This window comes from Armigeres subalbatus, chromosome 2 (assembly GCF_024139115.2).
Source record: "Armigeres subalbatus isolate Guangzhou_Male chromosome 2, GZ_Asu_2, whole genome shotgun sequence".
In the NCBI taxonomy this organism is placed as follows: Eukaryota; Metazoa; Arthropoda; class Insecta; order Diptera; family Culicidae; genus Armigeres; species Armigeres subalbatus.
The window spans coordinates 211728233-211742633 of NC_085140.1; the positions used below are offsets into that span (position 1 = coordinate 211728233).

A 14401-nucleotide genomic window follows, 5' to 3' on the forward strand; every position below is an offset into this window, starting at 1 on the left:
CCAAGTCGAAGACTATAAATAAAATAAATAAATAAAATAATTGTTAAGAAGTGGGGAAAAAAGGGGTATGAAGTATAAAATGAAAAGTGAGAAGTGCGGAGTGAGAAGACAAAAATGTATATTGAAATGTAACAAATAAGTTCTTCTTTCTTCTTTCTTTAATCTTTTCTTCTTTCAAGAAGGATAAAGATTCGTATGGCTGGTACAAATACACCAGCAGAAAGTTGAAAAATTGATCTACACCAAATTTTCCTAGAATGGACCGAAATTCGTACTCAGTCATCTTCAGCGACACACGTCTTACAACTGAGCCCAAACTTTAGGTTATTTTTTTCGGCTCCTTTGAAATAGACAAAATAGAAATAGAAACTTATAATAAATACCTCGCAGGAAATAATTACTGTAGACGTGCTTTTAAAATATTAAGTTGCGAAGCGGCAATGTACCATTTGTGTGGGATGTAACACGGATTTGATAAAATAAAGAAGATTATTATCTTATATACATGATTAGGATTTTAATCACCTAGAACTGGACAAAGTCTATAAAATGTTCAATAAAAATAGGACAATACCAAACACATAGACCGAATTCCAACTCGACCGAAAAAGAAAACACAATCAACATCCACCCTCGCTCGTCAGTCTATGAATCAAATCATGCGTGCACAAATCACGCAAAGGATATCCATCGACACACACAAAAAAAATGTTCTCCGCGCACATGACAAACCACCAACCAGTCAACCTTCCCCTCAGCTAAATCTCATGCCCGACACGTTGACAGAATGCGAACCAACTCCCGACATTCGATATTTGTAAATTTGCCGGAATTTGTATAATAAAATATATCCAATGAAGGATAACGGTTCTGTGAGGAGAAAAAAATCCTTCACGAACCAAAAAAATGGAACCCAAATCCAATCCTGCACTACCAGTTAGGTACCATTCGAACAGCACGCAATCCTAGTTTCAAACGGCAGAAAAGAATGAAACAAATCGGAGCAAATCTATGCAAACACAATTCTTTTGATCTTTTTTGTTACGGTTCACATGAAATGGCATGTTGAACATTCTATTTTTTTTGCTACATGTTAATAAAAACATATACACGAGTGTGTCGATCCGAACGAAAGCCAAATAAGTTCGCATGCGTTTTGTGACAAAGGATGCTTTGTGCCATGTGATGTACGAGTAATTGGAAAGAAAAATAGTAGAATTTTGTATGAAAGTACTGTTTTTGCGAGGATTTTGTTGTTGTTTATTCATCGGAGAATTTTGTATCGATAATAGGACAATCAATAGGACTTTGAATCGCATTTTCTACCGTAAACATCTTAGTTTCTTTTATAGTACGTTCAGATTATGAGCTATATCACTTGATATAGAGCATCTTGACATCAGTGTTTGTACATCTAGTTTTCACTGGAAATAATGCATATGGCATCTCATGTCAAGATTCGCTATATCAAGTGATATAGCTCATAATCTAAACGTACTATTACTTATTGACATGACACTTGAATACGTAGTATGATATCCTACGATTATTCACCAAGTGTCCCAATCAGAAATGGTAATGGTGATGCATAAATATAGAAACAATGTATGGATTGCAGTGGGGAGGATAAATATCAAATTTTTCCTCCTCTTACTCTTTCCGTCAATTACAGTTTCGGCAAAAATAGTCCAAACATCGCCGTCCAGAAGAGTGCTTGTTATAATTCATGTGTTCAGTAGTCACTTCCACAGTTACCAACTGGGTGGGTCCTGGGCATAGGAAAGCCGGAGAAATTTCCAACCTGAAAATTTCCAAAATTGAACCGTACTACAGGGCTGGTAGCGACCGAAGCCACTCAAAATAGTGACTTTAGTGACCAAAGCTGACGAAAAAAGGGACCAAATAGTGACTTTCAGTTGCAGAAAAAGTGAGAATATTTTTTTCGTAATTTGTGGCGGAAAACACCTTTCACTCACCACTCTTTTCTCTTAGAACGAACTCAGAAGAGAAACGAAATTCGTACTTGCTAACTTTTATCTACTTAGAGACTAAGTAAAATTATTGCCCTCTCTTTTAACCCCACGGAAAATTTAATCAAAATCAGTAAAAAGCAAGACAACTCAAAACTATGAGTAGTCGTCAAGCAAATCTAATTTTTATGCCAGTGGAAGTGAGCGAAATATGATTATCACTCTTAAGGACACTCCTCACGAAATCAAAATTTGAAAGTACTCGCGTTTTCAAGAGCACACCACTCGATACGGAAACAACGCACAACAGTCATTTTTATAATTTCAGATTGGCTGCGTCGCAGCATGCGTAAAATTATAAGAATGACAGTACTTCGAAATTTGGATTCCGTGATAAGGAGAAACCTGTTTTTTTCCTGAAAATTATTTCTCGGCGAAAATCTGCGTGAATGAGCATTCTCTTCTCGTGAGAATGAGTGAAAATTACGATCATTGGATTAGCTGAACACCTACTTAAGAAAGATGCAGAGAACTCTACGATTTATTATAGGTTTCACGGATGTTTTTGGAATTTTTAGTGAGACAGTAGGATCGTTCTGGTACAAAACGATACAAAAATTATGAAGATTCATGTACAACGAGTCTGGGATTTAACGCTCGACCTCTTGCTTGTAATGAGGACCATGCTCTCTAAACTTTTAAATATTTTTACTCCAAAATATGCAGATTTTCCGACTTGCTGTGTGTATTTATGAAAGATTTTTGCTATGGAATTCGACAACGCATGCAATCTTCAAGATTGGGGAGACTTGATCGCCTTTCTATGATATCTACTCATTAAATATATATTTCCTTGAATATTTTAGGCAATTTTTTATATGGATGCCTAATGTCTAAAGTCTCCTCGAATTGAGGCAACAACTCAAAATCCAAATATCCTGAAATTGTGGTGGAATGATGGCATTTTTTTCAGTGAAGATCATTTAGCATATTTATGGATTTGTGCTGTGAAAAAATGATAGCATTTAATCATTATTGGGAGAAGTTGATCTAATTTTGCGTGGCCACTAAAAAACATCTTCAGGAGGAACAAAACACAGTAAATAATAGAGTAAATGAGGTTGTCAATTAAAAAAATAACTCGCCACTAAAAATCATGAATCAGGTCAGTTCATGAAACCATGATTATAATTCATGATTTCAGGAACATCATTCATGCTACTAGGCAATCCTCATCAGTCGACAGTATGCATAACCGGTTATATTCCGAACACTTCATTCCCAAGAAGCAAGAACTAGGGCTGTGCAAATATCGATAAAATCGATAATATCGATATTATCGGATGAAATTTATCGATACGATATCCGATATCATTGAACTCAGATATCGCTGATATCGATAAATTTTTGTAATCGATGTAATGATGATGCCCAATTAAATCAACTACATACACTGGCTCACTGACTACATCCTTTGAAACATATGTAGCAAGCCAATCACATTTTTTAAATGTCCATTGTGTCTGGTGTTGAGAAATTGGGCGCATCAGTACCCACTAAGACGAAAGGCAAAACGCATGAACGATAAAGCTTACAAAATCCTCGACAGGAAATCTAAAATCACTCATAATAAACAACAGGCGGTGAAAGTTATTTCATGAAAATTATTGTCGTTTGCGGTGTTTTACCAAGATGCGGTGAAAGTTATTTCATGAAAATTATTGTCGTTTGCGGTGTTTTACCAAGATGAATAAGAGCGACTAAAATTTTCAAATGGGTTTGGAGTGACAAATTAGAGTTAGAAACGTGATAAAATTGATAGTAGACAAACTCGGGTAAAAACTGTATTTTTTTTTATTTTATCGGATATCGATCTCCAAATGAATATCGTCGATATCGATAAACCTCCATTGTGCACAGCCCTAGTAAGAACGACTGAGAGGAAGCACGCCGGACTCTCGCTCAGTGTACTCGAGTTCAAATCCCCTGTTGAATGTGTGTGGTGTATTGAATGGTGTATTTTCATAGCATGAAAACACGACGGATTCATGGAATCATGAATTACTTTCTCATTTCTGGGAACGGATTTTTACCCGTGATGATCACATATTTGTGACATATGTATTTTGGTTGATTTTGTTAATCGTTTGTCAATCCTCCCCACAAACTCAATCATTTCCAGCTTACCACAGATAAGCAAGATAGTAAAGCCATTAAATTGAGCTTTGTGAACGATTCACAGGCTTTTTACAAAATGAACAAAAATTGCTTGCATAACTGTATACCAATTTATAAATTGTGCCGTAAAACACCTTAAGCATCTTCCGATGGATACTTAAAGTTTTATAAAAAAAATCTTAGTCAATAGTTTCAAAATAGTTGAAAATAGTGACTTTTTGCGAGAAAAAGTGACTTTAGTCACTTGAGGTCGAAAAAAGAGACTTTTTAGTGACTAGCCCGAAAAATGTGACCCTATCACATCGAGTAAGAAATTTTACTGTTGCACACTTTACAAGTATAGGAAGGGTTTATATAAAAGCGAAAAGAGCAACTACCAATAAGTAAGTATTCTCCCTCACCAACATTAAACGAACATTGTGATAACATTTTAAAACGCCTCAAGCATTTTTGCTCTGACTGCCTGCGGTTGATGATGGCACCCCCGAGAATGAACGTTTATTGTTTACAATCAGTGCAAATCATCAGACCGCTTTTTGATCACATTCAAATTCAATTTGATTCCATTACTCGTCAAAAATCGCACATGCCGGTCGGATTGGAAATCTCCGCTGGCTCTTAATTTACCTCCCTTCACGGGTGGAATCCCTCCTGAAGAGTCGCCGCCGGGGGAAGAGTTGCAAAATCTGTTTTCCTTCGCACTCTGCCCAGCGTGTGGCACTTCCACCCCATTATCGAGTTGGTCGCGCTTTTAGGGTTAAACTTTAATTTTAACGTTGTGTCAGAAAACACTCGGGGGCGTAATTTGTAACACCATCGCGATGTTATGCCGCCATCCTATTTGGTATTGACAAGCGACGTTCCCTGACATCATCAATGAACAGCGAGACAGAATTTAGGAAAAGTGTGACATGAGCGTTTCTGAGATGGAACTACATATAGATGCATTATATTTTTCATACGACAGTTTTCATATTATGTTGGGTAGAGTGTAAGTTTTGGTTGGGCTACTCTTATCGGAATGTTTATCAGGAACTAAAATAACATTTCAAACAGATCAAATTCTTGTCCAAATCTGTAAATTTTCATCCCATTGTGCACCAGAATTGCCTTCATCGGAATGGTGATGCTATTTACGACGATGAAAATCCCCAGCGCAGAAGCAAACAACATACCCGCCACAACCCCAAAGTCATGCTCAAATGCAAAAGAAAACTTCTCCCGATGACAGTAGCAGCGTGCCTCCCCCTCGGCTTCCATGAGATAGAAGAAATCTAGCTTGAGGCGATCGAAACTCTTGTCGCTGTCCAAAGTTTCTAAGCCAACAACATGAGCGTGAATATGAGGACATCGAAAACAAGCGCAACCAGCAACGGGATGACGGTAGTCGTTCCGATGTTTTCCCAGTGCGGAATGCGATTTGCCAGGCGTCGTGTCGAGAGGACACACAATCAGCCGAGGTGCCACTGACTGGCTGCGGGGTTTATGAGCTGTTCTTTTGAAGTTTTGCAAGATCAAGAGAGCGTAACATTTGTTTTTGATATTGGTTCAGCTTTGATTGCACATTATGAACCGCAAAGCATCAGATCCGTGTCATCATCCAATGCCTTCGGGGGAATATCCTCACGAGATGTGTGAATTTGTAGCTTTAGATTAACCGTATTGTAGTTGGAGCGGAATTGTGCGATGCATTATGCAGGGAGAGGCAATAATTGTTGAATAAGAAAACAGGGATTGCAGATCGTTTTTTTAATGAAATCAGTCAAATAAAAAAAGTAACGCAACATTTTTTTTTCTGTGGGTAGAATTTCTTTTTGAAAAACTGATGTTCTCCAAAAAAGGGGAAAATCAGTCATCTTAGTACTTAACCGTCCATCATTTTTTACAACTAAGATGTGTTTTAAACAACTACAGTCCATTAACCAAACATGATTCAAGATTCACTGTACAAACTTCGGTTCAAAATTTTACTGTAGTTTCAACTAACAGAAAGACATGGAATGGAAACCAAAATACAATGATTTTAGAAATTTTAACAGGAGGCTTATTTTAGCATAAGAATTGTGATTCTGGCCTGACCGGTTGAATTTTTGATACTTTTTGAAAACATGTAGAGGTAAAACATGAAGAGATATTCGCCAGCTGGTTCAGCTTCTTCTTCGCAGAACTTCTCTGCTAACACGTGGCGCGTACATCGAGGAGCCATCGCATCCGTCGTATTCCGGCCGGCCACGTATTATTTGTTAACTACACGACTCTGACACACACCACACTGTATGTAAATTTAAGATAATATACCACAAACACTAGATTTTGTGATTTTGACATATTTGAGGTCTGATTAGTGAAGTGGAGTTACACACAAGCCGCCGGTCTTGAAACCAAAGAGGTTCTTCAGGCCGAACATACGATACTAGCCATAAAAAGAGGTCTTTGAAGTACCCAGCCTCTTATGGCCGGCCGTTGCTTAGTCAAGGTCTTTGTCCTGGCAGTTCACGTACTACCATTCCTAGTAGTTACACAGGTGAGATTAAACCTAATGAAAATTAATTTTAATCTTATCTCAAATAACTTTTCCCAAGATTCTTCGGTTGTGTGAAAATGAATTTATGATTTTTCATAATTTTCAATTAAATTATAATAATCACAGGGTTCTTAGGTTCACTTGATTTGCATTTATTTCAATTCTTTCCTCAGGAGACTCTCAGTATGAAACTATAAGATATGAGACACGGTACCTACCTTGGCTTTGTGATGAACTATGTGATCCCCATGATGATTTGTACGATGAATCTGAAAAATAATAAAACAAAAATATGGTTGAGGTCATGAAGTTTTAAAAAAACATAAAAGGGTCTAGTTATAAAGGGGCTCATGAGAAATATGCAACAAATTTAAAATTAGGGGTTTTTACTAAATTAACACTGCAGCTTAGATAATTCCCATATTTCTTTTATGTCTTTTGCGCTATGCTTTTATTTTGTTTATTGTTTTATTCAATATAAAGTTTGTTTAAAAAAGTGGAGCAAATAACAAGTCAAATTGACCCATAAGGGAAAATAAACGCAGGCCAATGATCAGGGGGATTAAGCAAAAATAACGTCCGTAGGAGAAGGGTCACGGAATGTCATGACTTTAATGTCGATGTACCATTGAGCAATATCCTGTTACAAAAGTTATAGCATTTTTTAAAATACTTATTCTTCTTCTTCTTTGTATTGACATTACATCCCTCACTGGGACATTGCCGCCTCGCAGCTTAGTGTTCATTCAGCACTTCCACAGTTATTAACTGCGAGGTTTCTTAGCCAAGTTACCATTTTTGCCCTAAGAAATCGATACAATTTCCAATCCGAAAATTGACTAGACCGGCATCGGGAATCGAACCCAGCCACCCTCAAAATTATCTTGCTTTATAGCCGCGCGTCTTACCGCACGGCTAAGGAGGACACAATACACAATTATGAAGAACTTGTGAAATAAGTTTCCATCAAATTAGTCGCATGACACCGAAATGACATTTCCCCACACTACCTGTGGATATCAGACAACGTAAAAAGTTTAAAGTTGAATATAATCCAATTTAATTGTTTTATATGAAGGATCGTAGTCGAATGGTTCAAACACGGTTTGATGGTTATTTTCGCGGGTTTCCAATGCAAACTCGTCAAGTAAACCAGGAAGCAGCCAATAAGCACTGAAAAACCCCAACCTAATTCACCTAGTGGTCATGCAAAAATGACGTCCGAAGTTTTAAAGGGTTTATGCGATGTGCTTTACTACAGGTGTGGGCCAAATCCTAAAGTAGTTCAATAAATAACGAGCATTCGCTGAATGAAACTCTTAGCTGAGTTGCCGAAAACGGGCGATGGCGACCGAATGTGACTGACGTCACGTCTGGCATACTCAAAGCATTTTTTTATAACAGACGTGACATTTCATTCGGCCCGCCCACTGTGGGTGGCAATGTTTACGTTATTTTTTCGACTTATAAGCCGTACCAGTTTGGGCACCGTTCCATGAAGTGCAGTCAGCCCGTATCAAACGAGTTCAACGTAGTTTTGTCCGATTCGTCCTCAGGAGGTTGCCCTGGACCAATCCTTTGTGATTACCACAGTACGAGGATCGTTGTCAGCTAATACACTTGGAACCACTCCGCCAAAGACGTGCATATTTGCAGAGGATGTTCGCCTTTGACCTGCTGAGCCACCGACTGGACTGTGATGAGCTACTACTGACAGCGTGTCACGTTTCATGTTCCGGCTCGCCGCTCCCGTCAGCGGCAGCTAAATATTTTGAGCTTGAAGACATACATCCGCTAGATGTTTCAACCAGAGTCTATTATTTAGAGTTGCGCAAAGAGGATCTTCTTACACTTATTCTGAATTATGTTCTTGTTATTATGTTGGCAACTTTCATTTTTCTTCAACCCTTAAAGTGACTTCACGGAAGTTTTTACTTCTGAAGCTTTTTAATTCAATAACCAAGTCACCCACAGTGTGCAAAGACGTGAGTTTCTTGTTGCTACTTAATGGGGGGGGGGGGTATTGAAGTTTTTTGAAGCTGTTTCTAAAACCAATCTAATACATTTTAATTCATGCATTTTAATTCGCCATAATAATCATTAGGCGATAACAATACTTCCGCCTTGCCAACAAGTATTTGTTTACTTTGCTCGATAGGTAGACGGTTTGACAGCAACTTTAATACAGTCAGTCTCAAAATTGAGCGTACAGTATGGATTAGTTGACTACATTCGAAAATTTCAAAGGAAATTAAATGGTTGGCTCGGTTGTTTTTAATGCATTTCAATATTCATCCCTTCCTTCAATGTATGCGTACATAAAATGGTTGAAATTTTTTCTCTAAAGTTCATTTATTTGAAAATAATCTCAAAATACGCCTGTTAGATGTGACAAAATTGAGCGTACACCGAATTTTTTTCTATCAAATTTTTTATTATAAACACGATTAATGTATTTTTATATTGTTTTTTCATGATAATATTTATAATAATAAACATCCGCTACTTAAACATTCAATGTTTTGAAATTAAACCATGTTTTGGTCAAAATGGCGAACAAGTGAGAGGTAAGAACATTACTATTTAACAATTCAATGCTGCTGGAAAAAGTAGATGCTTTAATTTGTATGTTTCACCGGCATCGTATCTTATATATGATAGATAATCGAAATCGAGTGAGACATACGACTAATTTGGGAAAATTCAGTCGGTAAATGATGAAAACAGATGTAAACATACAGAGAAAACGACAAATGTTAGGAATGACATATTTCAAATTTAGTATGTCTTTAACTAAAATTTGTTTTAAAGCTCGATTATTGTCTCAGGTATATCATTAAGAATAATATTATTGAATCCGATCATTTACAGTCAAACTCTAAAAGTACAAGGTGCATGTTAAGGTACCGAACATAAAAACAGCTTTTCAACCCCGTAGAGCACTTCTAATTGAATATTGAAAAGATAGCCTGAAATCGTAATTTTATAATTAAATTTGGATTAAACTCCACGATCTGTTACCATAAGGGATACAATTGGATGATTTCCATGTGGCAAGTAAAAATAAACTTTTTTAAGAGTTCGGCAGCTTATTTAATGATATCTTGGTGAATTGAAATGATTCAACCAAATTTCCTCCTACGGTGACTGAGTCTTCAAATATAAAATGACATCTTATAATGTATCCGTGTGCTGCTCTTTTATTAATATTATTATTCATGAATGTCCTGAGTTTATAAGCTACCTATACATCGACTTTTAAAAAAAGTTATACTTAATTTGAAATATGCCATTCCCAACATTTGTCGTTTTCTCTGTATGTTTACATCTGTTTTCATCATTTACGGACTGAATTTTCCCAAATTTATCGTATGTCTCGCTCGATTTCGATTATCTATCATATATAAGACACGATGCCGATGAAATCCATATCTTAAAGCATCTATTTTGCCCAGCAGCATTGAATTGTTAAATAGCATTGTTTATACATCTTACTTGTTCGCCATTTTGACCAAAACATGGTTTAATTTCAAAATATTGAATCTTTAAGTAGCGGATGTTTATTATAATAAATATAATCATGAAAAAACAATATTAAAATACATTAATCGTGTTTATAATAAGAAATTTGATAGAAAAAAATTCGGTGTACGCTCAATTTTGTCACATCTAACAGGCGTATTTTGAGATTATTTTCAAATAAATGAACTTTAGAGAAAAAATTTCAACCATTTTATGTACGCATACATTGAAGGAAGGGATGAATATTGAAATGCATTAAAAACAACCGAGCCAACAATCAAATTTCCTTAGGAATTTTCGAATATATTCATCTAATCCATGCTGTACGCTCAATTTTGAGAGTGACTGTATAATAGACTCTGGTTTCAACCTTCTCAATGACTTGTCTGATTTTGATTTTAACGTTAACAGGACTTCCTTTGAAAATAGCATTAGGCGTCTACTAGATGTAAGTTAATTTTAGAAGCAGCAGTCTGTACAGCATAGCTGAAGACGAAGAAATAAATAAATAAAAATATAAATAAAAAATCGACTACTACAGACTTAGAGCACTTTGACCCACACCTTTACTAGAGCACATCGGGTCTATGATTCTGTGACATTTCATATGCTAAGTCAAGACAAAATTTTCAAAACGACTTATCTGCTTTCGTAAACAAAGATTGAAACGACGATTTGACGAATCTGGGCTGTTTTTTTAAGATTGGCCCGATTTTAAACGAACATTGGGTGAATTTTTCAGGCCGGTTCACACGTGCAGCAGTTTTTCGCCTTTTTTGATTTTAAAAATAGTTAGAAGCTTTAAAAAATATGGGTTCTTTGGGAAAGTTGACCTTAAATAAGCCAAAGAATCGACTGAGACAATAAAACGAGATACATTTTTTGACGGGAAAGGTCAATTAGTGAATCGCTTCCTAGTAGTGAGACTGACTTTCTCGCATTTAGTCAAGACACCAGCCTTAAATGGCCTTCCTTCATAACTTTTAAACGCAACGATCGATCATTGGTGGTGTAATGTTTATGACCAAATGCATCAATCATTAAAATTGATGGACGTCATGTTTTTTATAATTTTTTCACAAAATAATATTCCTTAAATAAGTGCTCGGGACGTGTTTTGAATATGCTTAACAAATACACAAATTTGTATACAAACTTCAATGATGAAATGCGTTGTGAAAAAACCTTCACTGCTGAAATTTCTACACGGTTCTAACCGGCTTTTTATTGATGATACGTACCGCGTACATCAAAATCGCGTATATTCTGAGATATCCATAGCATAGAGTAGTATTATGATTCTACTTCAATCAAAGGGTGAACGGCCAACGAAGCTGTCGCTCCAAACGCAATGTAGATAGTGAGAGTCAATATGACCCCGACTGACTAGTAGTGGTGGGGAGGCTGAGGATGACCAGAGATACACAAAAGATGAGTATCTGAGACAGTGGCGTAGCCAGAAAATTGGTGTGGGAAGGGTTTTCTGAACATTGTTTTTATTTGAGAGGGTCCGAAAAAAAAATCTTCTTAATATTGTGTCCAAACCGCCCCCTCTCCGTGGCTACGCCACTGATCTGAGATGTTTGGGTGATTTGAGCTCACCCGACCGAATAACGAACATTACGGAGACGTAGAATGCTTTGCCATGGGATTTTCGTAATGTTAAAGTATTACGGCACCATATTTCCGTTCCTATTGATTTTCAGTGGCGAGTATCGAGGTTCTCCTCACAAGTGGATTGTTAGCCACCAAGTGCGATTATTGTGTAAGACTCTCGTCCAACCGCTATTCGATGACACATGTGCTGAGCTCATTTATCCCAAGGCCATCATCAGACCTGTCGTGTAGGCCATGTCAGCACGGTCAACTAAAGCGTATCGACCTTCCTTCCCCGCTGATTGACCATCTAGTGTTAGACGGGTTTAGCTAATCAGGATCGTCAGCTACAGCAACTGATGTATGCCTACTGGACAGTGGAGACCCGAACTCACAGTATTTCGGCAATAAGCTCTAAGTACTGTACAGGGTGTCTGCAAATTATCCGTACAGATTTTGATAGTTTGCTTCTACAAAGCTTCCTGTCTTTCTTTCTTTCTGTCTTTCTTTCTTCCTTTCATTGTGTTATTATCATAATAATTGCTTATGTTTTATGTTAATTATATTTTTGAAATTAATGATGTTTCAAAATCTTATTATCAACTATTTAGGTCACTTCGACCTGGGATCCCTTCAAAGGAACATAAATAGTTCCACTGGGTAACCCTATTTGTTAAATATTGTTTGTTCATGTTCACCACTTCCTTACACACGCCAAAAAGTTAATATGTCTATTTGTGTTTATTATTTGTGTATGTTCTGAAGAGTCCACTGCCAGGGAGCTCGAAAAAATGAGCTTTTTGGTGTGGGGGTTAGCGGTGGGCCATTAAAAAATAAATAAATAAAACAGATAATAATGGACTGAATCGGTTGCTATATGGGCATAACAACTCAGCAGGCTGTAACAGATGTATATTCTGAGAACACTGAGCATCATTTCATGTATAAAAAAAATTAAGTCTTTGTGAATGCTTTTTTTCCGGTTTTCCGAACAGGAATTGCTTCCCTACTCACCCGATTTGGATTGAATTTATCATTCGGTATGGTCCATCTTGAAATCAACAGCCATCAAAACACCGAACATATTATCGAGACATTTGAAATCATGTCAAAATCGTCAAAAAATGTGTGAGAAGTATCTGTATAGAAACGTGCGGCCATCGTGATTTTTTTCAACACGATTGTACAACTCAGGATACAGGGGTCATTTAAATGTGAACAAATTCAGCTTGGTTTATGTAGTCCTATTATAATAACATGCAATGCATGCTGGTTCTTTAATTTATTCCAAAAAATATTTAAAAACCTGTCTTGTTGTACGGATAGTTTGCAGACACCCTGTAGTTTGCCACGCTTTTCATATCAACGGAAAATTGTGTGCAGCCCGATCACCCGATTCGCCAAGCTAACGTCTACCGATTTGATGCTTAGCGAGCTTCTTGAGAGCGCTGAGATCCTCGTCGACGTCTAAGTTTGGAAGATGATATGAGCATTTCCATATCAATTTAAAACATTAGGGGAGGAGGTTCGGTTGAGGACACCGTTCGGTTATGGGCATCCCTGTCTCTTTTGACAGATAAGAGATGCTGTCATTCTTATTAGTTTGCTATTGTAACATGATGTTTTGTGCTCAATATCAAACCGGATGGGGATCTCTACTTTGATCTCTACTTTGATCTCAAATGATAAAAATGTTAACGTCCTACCACAATTTTAGGATATTTAAATTTTAAGTTTTCAACCAAACATGAAATATGAAGACACTTGATCCCTCAAAAATTTGGCGAGAAACTTCAAAAAAATAATATCTTGTTCTCAGATTATTGTAGATTTGACTATTTTTATGACGGGTTGTTGTTTGAAACAAAATTCTTTGAGTAGATATCATAAAAAGGGAACAAGCCTCCTCAAATTCTAAAATTGCACGCACTGTCGAATTCCACAACAGAAATCGTTCACAAAGGACAAATATATGAAAAATTTAAAAGCAATTGTATGTTTGACAACACTCCAAAAAATCGATAATATATCAGAAACATTATCAATTTACATCCTGCCGCACATCTGTAAAGTTAAATTATATATATCTTAGAGAGTCTGTCTGAAAACCGTGTACATTTATTTAGCTTTTGCTGGGATACATCGGAAATTAGAAAAGGGGATCAAGTCTACCCAGTCTTCCCTATTATGAGGACTATTGGAGCCAACCATCATTCATCCAGAGGAAATCAACTCAGTCATGAATTTTAAGGTACTGAGTTGGGTACGTTTCAACTCACGATTGATTTGAATCGGTCATGAGTTCCGAGATTTTTAATTTAACTCAACACTGCGAGAGGAGTCATAAGGCTCAAATAAATAGTTAATCTATTTAGGATGCAAACAGGACCACATGGGTTTTTTATATGTGTTTTTAGTGCTTCATTGGCTTTCAAATAAATAAATTAATCCTTTTCTTAAAATCACAATCGAACCACAAAATTGAAAATCATCAAATTTGAAAAATTGTCCGTATTTCTATTTAATTTACGATATCAAGCTAATTTCTTCGCTAGTAGTAAGCTAGTAGTAAGGGGGCAGCAGGGACTATGTCCAAGGGCTTGACGATCCC

At 36.7% G+C, this 14401-nt stretch overlaps 1 protein-coding gene across 3 annotated transcripts in view; it reads right to left on the reverse strand.

The window, feature by feature from the left end:
- The window catches only part of LOC134211586 (DNA-binding protein D-ETS-3), a 321549-nt gene that overhangs the window by 153825 nt on the left and 153323 nt on the right, over nt 1–14401 (reverse strand). For all 3 annotated transcript variants that reach the window (XM_062688598.1, XM_062688597.1, XM_062688599.1), the window contains one exon: nt 6891–6941. In XM_062688598.1, coding sequence (XP_062544582.1) covers nt 6891–6941 — 51 coding nt within the window. The remainder of the gene's footprint in view (nt 1–6890; nt 6942–14401) is intronic.